At 26.3% G+C, this 18,172-nt stretch overlaps 1 protein-coding gene across 1 annotated transcript in view; it reads left to right on the top strand.

The window, feature by feature from the left end:
- The window catches only part of LOC112692898 (tetraspanin-2A), a 301,290-nt gene that overhangs the window by 235,178 nt on the left and 47,940 nt on the right, over positions 1–18,172 (top strand). Inside the window, exon 3 of the mRNA XM_025567722.1 lies at positions 12,724–12,900. Coding sequence (XP_025423507.1) covers positions 12,724–12,900 — 177 coding nt within the window. The remainder of the gene's footprint in view (positions 1–12,723; positions 12,901–18,172) is intronic.

Genomic DNA, 18,172 nt, shown 5'->3' with positions numbered 1-18,172 from the left:
ATATATATATATATATATATATATATATATATATATATATATATGTGTGTGTGTGTGTGTGTGTGTGTGTGTGTGTGTGTGTGTGTGTGTGCATGTTATTTAATAAATTGAAATATACATAGGTGTATATAAGATGTTCGTATGATATGGTGTTGTTTGACGTTGAAATGAAAACGCTTTCGCGTTGTTACGATACATATGCTTGGTGATGTTATTAATTTATTCCTGTTAGTTTACCGTAAGAAAAAAAAAAAAAGCATGACATGTACAAAAACACGTCTCTTGAGAGCTTTACGAATCTTAAAATGTGTAGACGCACGCACTCACACTGTCTAATAGTGTTTCATTTAATCGGAGTACACTATATACTCGTATATTCTACATGGTTTGATTTCCTAGACGTTTCTCTTCGTCCGTACTTACGCACTCACATGCACATGCCCCGATATTTACTGGACGTTGGGGTTTTTTTTTTTTTACAAAACAAGCCGAGGCTCAAAGACAATTGTTTATGCCAGTATGGCATAAATATATATATATGATTATTTAATCTAAAAAGTTATATAAAACTGAAGGTGGAAATGTTCTCATTTGCAATATGCATTATCCTGAAAATAGGTCTATTAGTCTTGCAGATCGAGATGAAAAAAAGGTATTGTGATCTAGAATGGAAGTTAGGGACTTTATAAAATAATTGCACATAATAAATTAGGACAATCAATAGATCCATCCATAAGCTTTCTCAAAAAGTCTTGACTAGCAGAAATATGCCTATCAGCTAGTGTTGCTAACCTATGTTAATTAATACTGGCTCGTAGTCGTGTAATCGTTAAGTAATATGGAGTACTTTTGCAGCAAAATACAAGAATACCTGTTTGACCCTTTCTGCCTGGTTTTAGCAATTACGGTATTAGGGTCCTATATAACCACGGCCTACTCTAGAATAGATCGAACAAGTGCACAGTACAAAGATTTTATCGGAGCTAACAAATTAAATTCCGTAGAAAATCACTTTTCAAAACCAATTATCTTAAGTACCTTACAGCAACATTTTTCTATATGATTAGGGAAGTTAAGTTCCCAATTAAATGTGATACCAAGATCATTTGCTGAACTAACAACATCAAGGGATACTTCTTTTAAAAAGTAAATATATGTAATAAGATGAATTCTATAGATTAACATTTTGAGAGAGAATAAATTTTAAACCCAATTTATCAGCCCAATATTTTAATGTATATAAATCACTTTGAAGCAATTGGCAATCATAACACAGCGAATTTTCAAGAATAACTTTAGGAGTCTGCAAATAATAAAAATTCACTATTTAAAATAATACTTTTAATACTATTTATGAATAGGATGAAAATAAAAGGAAAGAGATTTCCCCCCTGGGGGATACCAGACGGAATGTTATTAATGGCGGACTTACAACCATCTACTTTTACATATTGCCTACGGTTTTTTAAATATAATCCAAGCCATGACAATAAAGGTTCTCCATAACTAAATCCATTAAAATATTCAATAAAGTCTTGTGGCCTACCCTATCAAAATTCTTACGGAAGTCAGTATAGATAACATCTACTTGATTACCACTTGCGAACGCTTCAAATACATAGTTCATAAATACTAAATTACTAGTTGTAATAAAGCGCTTAAGGCGAAACCCGTGTTGTTCTTCTATTAAGGTGGGCTTAACTACTGGTTGAACATAGCATAGAACTAAGAATTAAAAGAGCTTAGAGATATTGCAAAGAATGGTTATCGGACGATACTAACAAACATCAGAGATGTCGCCTGATTTAAACACGGGAATCACAAAACTAAGGTTAAGCATCTTAGGAAATACACCTCTTTCAAGACTTATAGAATAAAAACAATAATGGAAAACAAAGAGTGTGTCGACAATTATATAAGAATTCACTAGATAAACTATCAGAACCGGTAGATTTTTTGTTTTTCAGTGTGACAAGGCCATTCATAACATCAGAAAAATCAAAGATGCAATTATTGGAGAGGTCATGGGGTAAATTAAGAGTTGAAGGCGGAGTATTTTCAACATTGATGTTTGAATAACCAGACATAAAATGTTCGGAAAACAAATTGATGACATCTACTCCGTTTGAACTATTTATTGCATTAAGTTAGACCTATTTTTCCTGACAAAATCCCAGAATTTTAAGGGATTGGAATAAAAAGCCGTCCCAATATTTTTGACACATTGCCTATAGCATCGTTTTGACATATATTTATATTTTTCCCAAAGTAGAAAGAAAATACGATAGTTAACATAATTCAGGCTATTATTAGAAAACGCATGAGCTTTCCTTTTTTTGAAATACTACATCAATTAAGTCTTTGGATAACCAAGAGGGAAAGTTTAACGAGGAATAATTTACATGTGGTACATGACTTAAGACTGACGCATGAAATGTATCTAGAATTACCAACGCTGCACCGTTAGCATCTAACTGAGAAATAGATTCAATCCATTTATAATACAGAAAAAATAATTTATGCTTGCACAGTTAGCTCTTTGAAAGTCAAAGAATGAGTATAAAGAGGAAATAATTGGTAGATTGACTTTTGTAATAAGACCAATAGTTATTGCTTGGTGATATAGATGCTCAGGTACTATAGGGATTGGAGCTTTATAAACACTTAGTAGAGAGTGGGTAACAAAGACAAGATCTAGAATAGAACCAAATTAATTAAAGACATTGTTAACTTGATAGAATTTTTTAGCCGGAGAGAACTCGTGTACATAATAACCTCGGGGACCGGAAATAGCAGAATAAATAAGACCTTCATCATCGTTTGACTAAGAGATTCCAGGAAGATTGAAGTTACTATTGATAGTAAATTAACGATCTAGGTCAGCGTTTCCTAAAGCAACGTTTCTTAAATTATGTTCCGTGGAACCCTGGGGTTCCGCAAAGATCACATTAGAGCTCCGCGAAACTTAAGCAATTTTTTAAAAAAATTTTAATAAAACTACTTTAAACTAACTTTACTGTCCAACTGGAGACTAGTAATGGTGAAAAACTATTTACATTATAGAAAAAAAATATTTGTATATTAAATAACAATTTATAAGCCATATAAAATAGTCTAAATTTATATTTAGTCTAATTAAAGTAATTATTATTAAAGTATTATAAGTATTATAATATCTTCTTCTTTATCAGCTTAGCGGTCCATTCAGGAAAGTATTATTTCCAACCATGAAAGTATTATAATTTATATGTATATAATTATTATTATTTTAATTTTCATGTTAACATATATTTTTAATTAAATATCTTTAACACAATATTATTATATGATTATAATTTATTTAAAAATAATCTTAAAAAATCTAAAAAGCTTAAAAAAAAAAATAGGGATTCCACGATAAATGTGAAAATCAAAAAATGTTCTACGAATAAAAAAGTTTAAGAAACGCTGATCTAGGAATTTAAAACCCAGATCTTCTACAGTATCTGTAAATAATTCGTATTTTGTTGAAGGAGGATTAGGAGGCATATAGATACCACCAACTATATATTTTTTATCGTTAATATTACAACATAGATATAAGTGATCAATGTCAGTATCATTCACAATCTGTGAAGAAATGCCATTACGTATGCCAATGAGGACACCACCATCACAAGGACTATTGCTAGTAAATGTATTCCTATTACATCGAAATATGTTATAATTACTTAAACCTAATTCAGGGATTGAAATAAAAGCAGTTTTTAAACGTGCATATACAAATCACACACATACTGCACTACTACAAATAAGTACAACGGTTTTTCTCGTTTCACACAAGCAGACCTTTTTACCACTCGGTGTTTTCTTTTCTCTCTCATATTTTTAATGGTCTCCGCGCATTAGACGTTTACATTTGATAAAAAATAAATAAATAAAAAAATATAAAGTATAAGAACCCGAAAAGCCCCATAAATCTCCCCGGCATCAACATACATCTATATGCATTGTATAGTGCATAATATAAAGGCCGTCGAATGCCAACGCACGCAATAGAAGTTGGGGTGAAACGATGAATGAAAATTCGTTTGAAGTAACTCGACTTCGCGTGCAACTGCACCGTACAGTTTGTTAGAAACGGTTTTAAGACACCTAGTCACCCGTATAAGTCAATTCAACGAATATATAAAAACGAACATATATGTATAAACACACCATTGATGGTTTCCTTATTGTTCATGGCCGTTCCCGGAAGCTTTATAGTGAAAAGGAAAAAAATGAGATATTTTAGAGTACTGCAAATAAATAATTTTTAAGCACGAATATATATATTCAATAGCACACGGAAATAAAATAAAATATTCTACTGTTATATAATTTAAATCCTTCAACTTTTTTATATTCTGAGTGAAACCAGAAATGTATTGGTATTATTATGATGTGTCTTCTTTTTTCGTGCGTGTGATTTTATGATTTCATGCAGAAGGATTGCTCCAATCATCATAACTATAAAATATTTCAGGGAGAAAATGTGATCTCATTGGTTTTTCGAGTTGGGTAATTTTACTATTTTCTCATAAGTTTTCTAATTAACTGCAAATTATTGAATGAAAATTTATATATAAAAAAAAAAAAAAAAAAAACTGTGATAATTATGGTAAATAGTTTTTGACAAAATCAAAATATTGTTTTCATCGGTACTAAAAAAATAATAACTCTAAATAATTAAAATTATTGCTTTATACATATATCACCATTAGCTATAGATTGTATAATTTAAAGAAGATTTTTTGAGTACTATAAAATAATATAAGTAGAACAAAAAGAATTTTAAGTGTAATGTACAGTTTTTCATTGTAATACATCAATAAGATAAAATCACTTGGGACCGCACAAATTAAACAAGGTTTCTGTCTTGATGGGGTTAAAAAAATAAAAATACTTAAACATAAGATTATTTAATATGACTCAGTAAAAATAATCAAATTTTATCAAAAATGATTTATTTTTAGCTAGTGTACTTGAAAAAAAAAATTATATTTTTTGAACTAAGTCAGTGATTGATTTTTCTTTTTTACTTTGAAATACAATACATTCTACACACACATTGAATCTTGAAGGAATATCCAAAATTTCAGTATTGGACACTATTGGAGGGGATTTTTGTAATTCTTTGGGATAGCAGTTTTTGAAGTCTTTTATTAGATTTTCTGTTTCTTCATAATTTTCGTCATTGACAGTTCCTTCGACCATTTCATCTTGATCTTCATCTTTGGATATAGCCAAATTATGGATTTGCTGCCTTTATAGTTAGTCATCAAAGTGAAGAAATTCTTCTGAGTCAATATCAATTGCAACAAAGAAATCTTGAATTTCAGTCACTATAAAACGTAAATAAAATACATTATCATTCTAATTTTGGCTTTTCAAGTTATATTTCTATCTAAGGGTTATTTAGTGGAAGTGTTCAGCTAATTTTAATATGGAAAAATGTCCATTTCTGGCTCAGTGAGATTTTCATCATAGAGGGATGAATTCATTATGTATTTGAAACAGGGTGAAACAAATTGTCCGTATTAACGGGGTTTCAGTTTAATCGAGGTTTTATTGTATTAATCTATTAAAAATGAACGAAAAAAAAAATACGTTTTAATATTAAATATTAATAAAACGAAATAAAACGACGACAACCACAAAAATCCGCTACTTTCAGTGTTTATATTTATTGCAAGATTTTTCTTAATTTTTTTTTATTGAAAAATATCCTCAAAATTGCAGAAACTTGCAAAACTATTTTATATTAAATATTGTCAAAATCAGATATTTCAACGAATTTTTATCATACAATATTAATTATTTAGTTGTTAATCCATAAATATTAATCATATCTATTTGGAACATTTACTGAAAATTAATATTAGCATTTTAAAGGTATTTAATTGTTTTGGAATATTTAAAGGTGTTTGTATTGTTTATAAGTACTTGAAATTTTCGATTATTTGAAGTTTTCGATACCTTCTTTGAAAGAATTAAGTGTTAAACCTACCTTATTAAAAAAATTGGTTCAACTGCATCAAAAACCTTTAAGCCAGCGTTTCTTAAACTTTTTTTATCCGTAGAACCCTATTTGATGTTCACATTTATCGTGGAATCCCTACTTTTTTTTAAGCTTTTTAGATTTTTTAAGATTATTTCTAAATAAATTATAATTATATAATAATATTGTGTTAAAGATATTTAATTAAAAATATATGTTAAAATGAAAATTATTAAATAATAATAATTGTATACATATTTATTATAATACTTTAATAATAATTACTTTAATTAGACTAAATATAAATGTAGACTATTCTATATGGCTTATACATTGTTATTTAATATACAAATATATTTTTTCCATAATGTTAACAGTTTTTTACCATTACTAGTCTTCAGTTGGACATTTTAAAGTAGTTTTATTTAACATTTTTAAAAAATGACTTAAGCTTCGCGGAACCCTGAAATGATCTTTGCGGAACCCCAGGGTTCCACGGAACATAGTTTAAGAAACGCTGCTTTAGGCATATTAACTAATACACCCGACCACTGCCTCTCAGAATACTTTTTCGAGAGCAATAGTACATTGGTATCTATACAGAAATAAAATCAACTTATTGTTGACAGGTATCATGTGACCAAAAAATTTTGCTTTTTCTTAAAAATAAAAGAAGTATGTTTTGTATAAAGCTTACTTTAAATTATCAATTTCAAAAAAAAAAAAAAAAAATACTTTGTATCAGTTATTTTTATTTTATTTTAATAAGATCAGCCTATGTTATATTCTATCTGGTAAACTCTCGTAAATTTGATGACTCCTTGTTCGGAAATATTATTAATTTGTAGTAAAATATCTATTGAAATTGCTGAGATTTCAACAAGACTCGTCGAAATATCATTCATAACTTATGTATTCAAAAACAAATGATTGTTGAACTGTGCTTCATTTTAACCATTAAATCTTTAATTTATAAATCCATTAGATTTTCTAAAAAGGATTGATTATAATAAATAAAACCAAATAAAAATTATTTACCGATTCACATAAAGTTTAAATATTAAAACTACGTGAAAAACGGTTGGAATTATTGAATAACCATCAAGAATCGCCATCACGTATTGAAATACGTATGAATAAGATTAGCAAGGATTTAATAGTACAAAAATAAACAGGGTTATAGTCAAAAATAAGAAATCCAATTCTTATCGAGTGACTTTAATACGGTCCCCACGTTATATGCCATTATTATTATCCACGTGTATTCAATAAGAATAAATTCGAACACAAAAAAACCTAACCAACTAAACGTTGAAATATCTGATCGAAAAAAAAATAAACATTATAATATGCATAAGTTTTACTAGGCCTTAGAGACGATACAGACATTCCGTAACCAATATTTAAAAGGTGAACATTAATAATAATATTTTATCAAAGCAGAATCTTGTCAGAATAATACACATGTTGTACGGGTGCGACTAAACAAATAAAAATATTATAATGGTAAATAAAATAAATTGTTTTAAATATAACATATAAATATATATACCATAAAATCACATAAAATAGAGGAATTTCATGTAGTTTGTCTGATTCCGGTTAGCACAACAATAAAGTTGTTATAAAATAAACAAAAACATATACATACGCTTATAGCGATGAGGTGAAAAAAACATACACGATATGGCATCAACTTTCAGGTTTATTATAATAATTTATCATTCTAACATGGAAATTTGTTTTAACGCTTAATATTCGTTTTAATTTTACGTACTTGTTTTTTTTTCGATTTAATTTAAAATTTGTCCGCATATCGCATGATCATACAAGTACTCGTACATAGTTTAGTTACAATATTTAATTATGCATAATACATTATATGATTTTATATAACTTAACGGAATTTTATTTTATTTCTCAGTAATTTCAAAAAAACCCACAAGGTAAGAGTACAAAAATGTGTATATCGGTTATATACTCCTGTAGGGGTTGTTAATTATTATGTTTTGATTCTTGGATCGAGGGACTGCGTATCATCGAAGGACTCTAGATTGAATATATTTTTAACTGCTATCTTCATCCATTCTTGTTTTAGAGGGATGTTTTAATGATCTATATAAAATTGTAAATATAATTGTCTGTTCTATATAATTTTTTTTTTAAATAATGCAAATCTCTTATATACTCGTATTATGGAGTATAGTATTTTTACTAATTAGTTTTTTTTGTTCCTCAAAATTTCTAAAGTTCTTTAACTTATTTTTCTTTCATTGGTGGCAATAAGATAAATTTTTAATTTCACATAATTGATAATTTATAAAATAATTTTAAATTTTACCATTAAGCGTTGAGCATAGAAGTGACATTTTGCAGTAAATCTACATCCATCCCAATTTATTCAACACTCATCTATTCCTAAAAACCGATAAATAATTAACTTCACGATATTTGATATTTATACAACAATATTTCCAGGAAAACTATATTCTAATTCAGAATACGTAACTTGAAATAAAGAACTTTTGTAAGAAATTTTCATAATTTTATATGGTTTAAAACCAAAATTCCTAGTAAATACATTAAGTAAAATAAAGTGGCATATACTTAATGATAGTAATTTGAAATTGTATCTTAAGTTTCAACTATAAGTCAAATTATTGCACCATTGACAATATTGTGAAGTACTTTAAGTATTTATTGCAAACTATGAGATATGTACAATCACGTGTTTCATATACAATTATTTTTCTAAACTTGGCCTCCAAGTTTTGATATAAAATCTACTATATGTAATTAATATAGAGTTATACGATAATCAATTTAATTTATTAACACTATAAGAGTGTTTCCTATTCGACTATATAAATTCAATTAAAAAAAAAAGTTTAATTTCTATAGTAATAGTATGAAAAATTATTTGTTTTTTAATTCTAATGTTTTTGAAGCACGTTGTATACATTTTGTTATCATTTTAATTAAACACAAATTCAATACATTTTTTTTGGCAACATACATATTATTTATTGAGTATACTCGTATTAAAGTGAAACGTTAAGGAAATCATCCTTTATAAACAAACATAAATTCGAAGTTTTTCGAACGTGACTTGACGTCTAATAGTAAGCCTCTGTAAAGTATTTAAATTAGAAGATAATTACTTTCACTAAAATGTTTATCAATCATTTAAGCTAAATAAATATTTTAAATTAATTAATTCGTGCACAGTAAGTTATAATCAGAATTGAAATTCCTGAACTTGGATTATTTGAAATGTTTATAGAGTGCTATGAATATTTCCAGACCATGAGTTGTATTGAATAATTGATGGTCGATAAATATGGAAAATTCAACAAATTAACTAATTAATTAAATTTAAATTAAAGAAAAAAAATGTAAAAAATCCTCTGAGAGATGCTGTCATTGCCAAATATCATTCGTGATAAAAAACATAAATCCTTATATTATTATTCTTATTTTCTAATTTTGAAATTTTAGAATAAGTTTTGTGTTGAGTGTTTAGTTTTCTTCTTTTTATCTAATCAAATTTGTGACTTTGAATTTATTAATTTTTTAAACCTAGCCGAATTAAATAACACTCCTGTTCGTTCTGGACCGGACATGATAAACTATGCTACAAAGTATCGCAAAATCCAACTCACCAGTTTGACAATAACTTAGACAAATTCAAAGTAGTCACACTTTTATATAGTTATTTTTTCTTTTGTTCCTTCCCTTTACTGCAACCATTCATCTGTCGCATTAATCGAGTATGTCTTACACGTATGCTATAAAATATGACGGCTAGTACAACACTTGAGGATATATAAAATATCTACTTAATTAATTGCTATGGCATCCAAAAGAGCATTCGTAGTTAAAGAGCATGGTAAGTATGATGACCTCGGAGTGTAAGACTTTTATTCACTGGGTCAATAAGTTTATGTAGAGAAGATTCACAAGACGATGACATGTGACATTTATATCAACTGCCTGGATCGATTAACATTACTATTTGAGAGTGAACACATTATATGCTTTATACGGGATATATTGGATATTATTATATAAAATAATCGTAAGCATTCACAAAATTATAACATTTTCCAATTAATTATTGTTACGGTCATTATTATTATTATAATTGGAGAATGTTTTCCATGTAAAATAAAATAAATATAAAAACAATTTTAAAATAAAAATAACCATTTGCGGTATTCGAAAATTAAAATTAACTATCAATATGTTTGATATTAATTATTCTTTAATTAGTTTTTCAAACATAGATTTACATAAAACTAAAACTATTTGATTAACTTTTAACTAATAATAAGTCCGATAAGTGACTAATTTATTTTATACATTATGCTTAATTTTATTTCATCCTTGTTACACATAGACTAATTTATTCTTTTAAACAACATTTTTTTTTAGTCCTATACCCTATTACTCAATTTATTATAAATAATATTAATATTTTACTGTATATATAAGTCATAAAGAGAAAATGTGTTATAACTTAGGAGTAATATATTAAGTTCTTTAAATTTTTTAGAATCCTTGTTAGACTTTTTCCCTTTTTTCATAATATATTATACTCTATGAAAAAACTATTCTATAAATTATTTCGTTTTTTGTGATTTCAATCGATATAGATCATTATAATAATTTATAAGAATACCCAATTTAAAACTGTTGAATTAGAATTGATTATTTTTATTCGGGCACTATTCCCTTATAATGTAATAGTCTTTATATCAAATTAATGAAAGATAAAATATACTTATTACAGTTTTAATTTATAACAGGTCCGAATACGTTTAATGTATTTACAGTTGTTAAATATTATGGTAAAATTAAAATTAATAAATTTACGATATTTGTAAACTTATCTTATTTATATAAATAGTACATTTAATTATTTAAAAAGTATAGTAATAAGTATATTTATACTTGTATTAACAGTTGTAGGTATGTTTTGATATATTGCAATGTAATAATTTTATATTATAAGCTAATTACATTTTATTGTAGGTTGGTTATTAAAATTACTACTTCAAAATTTAATAAATAAATTATTTTTAATACATTTTTATTAATAATTACTGCTTTAAAATAACTTTTTTTCATCATATGTATTAAAAAATATCTATAATATATAATTTAATATTTTATATATATGTGGCCGGCAATATGGATAATTCAGGTATTTCGAAAAATGCCTAGGCATTATGCAAATTGCCGACTCATTTTAGGAAAAGTACAAAACATTGTATTATATGTTATATTACTTTATGATTTTTATAATTATTATACATTGTTACTCATATTACAGACAAAATGTAATTTTTATTTATTATTATATTATTACTATTACATAAATATTTTACTTAAACTAATATTTAATTATTATAACATGTTGTAGAAAAGTGACATTTTGAAGTGCACAAAATGTTATTTTTAAGGTAAATACACTTTTTATTTTGACACTTGGACTTACAAACACATTTTAAAATCCTTGGCCAATACTTGTGAATTTAATTTTTACCAACTCATTATACTGTTCATGAGATAAAAAACTAGTATTAGTGGCCAAATTTTAAAAAAAAAATGTGTAGTTTGTTATAAAAATTTGACTTCATATAAATCGTATGCATAGTTGCTACAGCAAAACGTGACATGAAAATGACGAGAATAATTACGATATTGTAATAAAATTATTAGTACGTTTAATATCGTATCTCAATGTTATTATTATTATTGTATTAAAATAATATTAATATTTATTTCATTAAATCATGAACGCACATGTATGTTAAACGATAAATAAAGTCGTTGGTAATAGGCGATGCTCAATTTTATTTGTTTGTTTACGTATTGCCTACTCCGCGATTCTCATTATACCGGATTATCCATATTGCCGGTAATATATATATAGTATATAATAATGTGTGGTATTAAAACTCACGGAGTGTTGAATAGGCAATAATGATGCATGCTTGTGTAGGTAACATAAATTATTATTAATTTTTATACAATTTTAATCTTCTTATTTCCTTACCTTTATTACGATAATTGGAACTATACCAACGGTTCTCGATCTTTTTGAGGCCGCGATCCCCTATAATGTCACGAAGATTTTTAGCGTACCTTTTATTATGATTACATTAATAAGTAATGATAAATTAATATGTATTGTATAACGGTTTTAATTGGCAATCCTAAATTTTTATCTATTGTAATTCTCAACAATAATTATCATGATGATATTTACAAAAACACCATACTTTAATATTTGATATTTTATTATTTATTATTTTGATATATTAGTGACCCCCAAGGGAGTCATGATTCCGAGTTTTAAAATCGTTTAGGTATACTGTTATTGTTACCAGCATCAACGGAACAATACAACTTTATTCTATGCATATATATTCACTTATATATCATATTTTATGTTTATGATCTAGGGAAATTGTTTGTTCATATGTTTAGAAAATAATCATAATAATTTTATAATAATATTTATTATTCAATGATGATGTAACATAATAAATAATAAAATAATAAAAATATAGTAGTGTTGTGCTAAATATTGTTGTAATGTGTCCGTTTAAAGCCCTTCGCCTATCGGTACGTTATTTTGAACTCTGATTAGAAAAATATTAATTCTAATGTTTATTCTGTGTTCGTTGTCGTTTCAGAATGCTGGTTTACATCTGTTCTCATTTTTCCTCATGTTATTGGGCTCCGGTGTACTGCTCGAAAATACGACAATCGGATCCGATATCGTGCCGGCCATCAGGGAAACATTGATGAATTTGATCATGCAATCACATAGCGAATCCTCCATGCACACGCTAAACATGATCCAAGAGTCCGTAAGTTTTATTTTCTAACAAAAAGTATTTTATCTATACGTGATACACGATAATAAGTTAATGGTACAGTGAACATATTTAAAGTACTGCAATACTATACGACAAGATCGCAAGTCGGAAAATTACAGGGTAATAAGTTATTGGAACCCTTTTTTTCCTGTGATTTATTTACCCACATTTAAACTAATAAATGCACCAATCCAATGAACTATTTACTTAAAAGTTAAAATTAATTTCAACCGTAATTTTTACATTTACAAATATTTTTTTTTTCGTTCGAATGATAATATTATTATCACATTATTGAAATCGGTTTAGTATATTTATACCCTATCCACTCACATGAGTACAAATGAACAAAATATATGTACATAATAACTAATAAATTAAAATATACTGGGCCGTATTTATGTTGGCACTAGTATAGGGTAACCAGGCATCCCGTTTAAAACGGGATTTTTCCTTTTTTGATCATCACGTCCTGTTGTCGCGACAACCTTCGAATGGAACGTTTTTTATCCCGTTTTTAGAAGATTGTCCTATTTCAATCCCGCTATTTTCATATTAGATTGCTGATCGTGTATAATTTTCCAAATTCTTGTTAAATAAATGTAAGAGTAATTATATGTAACAATACATTGTTCAATACTATAATTGTAATATAAAAAAAATTATTTTTCTAATAGTTTAAAAATTATAATAATTTTGAAATGCAAAATTGTTTTGTTTAATGAATAATTAATAAAAAATATTATTTAATGATAACTAAAAGAAAATATTTTATTATTTGGGTTATTTTACTAAAAAAGGATAAAGTAAAAAGAAAATAATTGTTTATGATATGACAGAGATTTGGACTTTAACTCCAGTGATTTGTGTGCATATGTGTGAATGTATATGTACTCGTATGAAGGTTTTTTTTTTGGGGGGGGGGGGAGAAATAACAGGTGTTCCGTTTTTTTATTTTCTTAATATGGTCATCCTATACTAATATAATTTTAAAAGAGTACACCGGAGTTTCGGGGTACTTTTTTATACAGTCATAGTACACCATATCACTCATCGAATATACTTGGAATTATAATACAAAATCGTTTATTCAAATATATATTAAAATATTATATTTTCATTCTCAAAATTAGAACTCAAGGATTTTCAACTAGTAGAAGAGCTGAGTGATCTATTTTAAGTCCTAATAGCTTATCGACACTTTTTGAAATTTTGACTCTTATGATCAAAGTTAGTTACTAGATGATTAGACACGTTGGTGTCTAATTTTGATATAAAAGTCATTCATCCATATATGTAAAAAATATGTTGAATATGAGTTTCTTGGGAATAACCGAATTTCCAATATTCTTTTAAATTTTTGATATTGTAAAAAAAAAAAATTAAAACAATCATTATATTTTAAAGTACGAACGAAAAGTTAGTTTATGTTTCGGATTTGAATATTAATATAATTTTTATCACAGTATTTATTAAATATTTTACAAAAGCCAAAATAAACACTTAAAAAAACATGATTTTTTTTTTTATTCTACCGTTGTACTCGAACGCGGATTATCAAAAGAACATCGATAGAATGACGAGAAATCAGAATTATGATCGTCAATATAATATAGCGTAGACAGTTAGTGCGAATACCACATTACACCATTTTATCACAATTACACGTGTTAAATTATTGTTATACGAACTGTGTGCATTTTAATCTGCTTACTACAAATATATATGAATATTTATTGTTATGATTCATGCAATACAAATTAATTTATGGAGACGCAAATCATTTTATTTATATTTCGCGACGAGAAATTTAAACTTTCTACTACGATGCACAACCGCGTTGTGTAAATAACATATGTATGCACAGTTCTATATTATAAAGAAAATTCATGTGAAAATTGAATTTCGTTTGTTTCTCTTTCTTTTGTTTAAGTATATCAGATGAAGTTTCGTCCTATCTGAAAGAATTTTTTTTAAAAATTATCAATTGTCAATTTTATGGACGTGGCTCTCACAAGGGGTGGATGTTCTTCTTCCCCCATCCATTAAAAAAACAAAGATAACACTGTTCTTGTAGTCAATTTAAATTTTACCTATAGATTCGTTACGCATTAGACTCAGCGTACAAATACTTGAGCTGTTATTACTATGGTCGATTGATCAGAGTTAACGCAGAGATGATTCTTTGAACGTCGAGTTTTTTAATGTACTAATAAACTGAAATGTTTTTCGCTGAATAACCTATTGTTAAAAAAAAAAACTATTTTTCGTAGCCAATAATCGATTATACACAAAAATACATACGTAATATTATACTTTATATTACCACGATTTTGTGAATTTCTTCAAATTTTAAATACGGATACTAATATAAAATAAAAAATGAAATTTAATTTACTTATTTCTTACACAATGAATTTAATTATAACAAAACATCATTCTGTAGTAATTTTTTTTTTTTTTTTGCTTGATATTAGGTTGATTTTATGCATTGGAATCCAAGTTAATATGAAATGTGTGGAAAAATCCAAAAATCACAAATCTTATTTTACATTAAACCGATATTTTACTGTTCCAGATTTTTGAATTTACTAACTTATATTTTAAAATTATATTTCATTATACTATTACTGTCTTAGGACAATCTTGCTTTTAAAAAGTTAAAATGAAAAATAGTTTTATAATTCACAAGAATAATCAATCATAACATTACGTAATTCAAATATAATTATAAACTTTAAAAAGTTTACAAATGAAATAAACATTTTTTTTAAAAACTGAACATAGCTGCATGGCCGATCATTTTGGTTCTTCTACTCCATAAAGTTTTTATTTAGCCTTTAATATTTTTTAGCTTTTCGAAAAACTTCATCAGAACTTATTATATGTTCCATCCAACTTATTTTTAGTATTTGCCTATAAAATTATACTTCTAATACAAGTTTTCTCTTCTTTATTTCTTATTTTCCATGTTTTACTTTCATAATGGATTAAATATAATATACTTTATTATACTAGATGGTTATAAAAGAGGTATTTACGTAATCATAAACTCGTCAAAAAGAATAAATTTGAATATATAGTATTTTATACTCGTTATTTGTTCCAATATGTACTTCTTATAAACACCTATCAAGGATACCAATATGGGACCACTGCTCAATCTCCTACAAACATTATATATATATATGCCCACTTTAAATATAATTACTCTATTTAGAATTTGGGTATAATTTTATGAAACATGATAAGAGTGTAATTATATTTTATTAATCATTTTCTCGTGTTCACTCTGTACATTTGAAGGTGTGCTTAAACTTGTATCTAAATGCATGTATTTTTACTATGTCTACATTTATGTATACATTTTATTAATTTGGATTAAACATAGAAAAAATTTCGAATTTTTGAATTTTCATCCATTAAGAAAAGGGGCGCATACTATGATTACGAGAAAAATAAATAACTTAGAGTTTATTTAAGATAAAGACCATTTATTTTATACCAGTTCACAGAGGTGTTAAGATCTATCTAAAGATTTAAACAGTCTCTTATAAATTCAACCTGCATATTAAGTTTTGATTTATCTGCAAACTAACATCTGCACACTTGACTGAACATTTAATGTCATTAAGAAATAAAATAAATATCAGTGATGAATTATGAACATTTTATGATATACCGGATTTAACAGAGATTTTTCTGGATATATTATAATTTACTTAAATTATTGGTTCCCTTTTGAGGTAACCACTAAGTCAGATTAAAAGTGGATTCCAAATACTTTGAAATCAGATATTTGGAATCCAGTTAAAGTAGTTGACCTTATCAAACGGTTTTTCAACATCAGTATAAATCGAATAAATGGTAGATATTTTTGAGGAAAATAAACTTTTCAGAAATAAGATACACAGACATATCCGAAAATATTTTTCAAAAAGCAAAAAATTTAATAGTATCGATATAGTCAACAATTTTAAATTGGACAATAATTTTTTAATATTATTAAAATAACCAGATTTTATAACTGTGCTAACAAAATAAATCTTCTATAAAGATGAGTATCCGTCTATTGGTGGAGATTACAAAAATAAAACATGAATAAATTAATAATTAAATTAGAGACTTCACTAACGTAAATATGAACATTAAATTGATTAAATTTAATTAAGCCGTCACATTAAGTTATTAACTTGAATAATAGTATCATCAATGAGATTATTAAAATAACCAAAAAAATATTTCAAATAAATTAACTATTTCGGAAGCATCAGAATCTAACAAATTATAAATATACGTATTTTACGGAACATCATACTTGTTTTGCGTTTGAGATACATAATAATAATTTCAGAATCGAGAAAGAAGTTTACATAGTAATTTTATTCTGGAAAAGCTTTTGTAATCAATATAATTATTCGATAGTTTAAACTTTTTGTGTACCTATTTTTTTCAGACGTACAAGAATATTTAAATCTTTATTAAACTACATAAGAAAAACAAATTTAATGTAATTATATTTAGGAACTTAACTATTAACTATTTCAGATACAATTTTATAAAACGCATTCATCATGCCTATAATCGGTAAGCCATTAAAAATCTTAGACAATCATCAGTGTTTAGCTCAATTTACTTACAAAATTCGGTGATCGAAAGGTACCCACATGAATTTATCTAGATTGGTAAAACATTCATCCAAGATAAATGTTAAGATACCTTATAATTATTTATCTATATGATATAAAATATAAATAAATAACTCTTAAGATAATTCATCTAGACAATTTAACAAAACTAGTACGATAACTGGCTACACCAAATTTAACACCAACAGACCGATTTAATGGTCTTAATCCTGCACTTGTATCCAACAGTACATAAAAAAAACCATATATATTTAATTCTAAGTTTAAAAAATTACAATTCATCATAATTTTTGATATTACAATAAAATCATAATCACAAATAAACAAATTACATTGTAAAATTGCCAGTTTAACACAAATAATATAAATATTGATAAAAAACAGAAAAAATGTATATATTTTCTTCGGTTATATTACTCCCAACTAATATTCTCCTTAATACTCTCTACATTTCTATCATTCATTTTATTATGAATTTTATTAATTCCTCTGGCTAATTTATTTAAATTTGTTGTCAATTTTCCTTAGATATTATAGGATTTGTTTATTTTTAATTTAATTGCACTGCTTTAATGTTTATCAACAAAATTAAAATAAAATAAAATATATATAGT

Source organism: Sipha flava, unplaced genomic scaffold (genome assembly GCF_003268045.1).
Source record: "Sipha flava isolate LNK unplaced genomic scaffold, YSA_version1 78_pilon_pilon, whole genome shotgun sequence".
In the NCBI taxonomy this organism is placed as follows: domain Eukaryota; kingdom Metazoa; phylum Arthropoda; class Insecta; order Hemiptera; family Aphididae; genus Sipha; species Sipha flava.
This window is presented reverse-complemented; position numbering and strand designations above follow the sequence as displayed.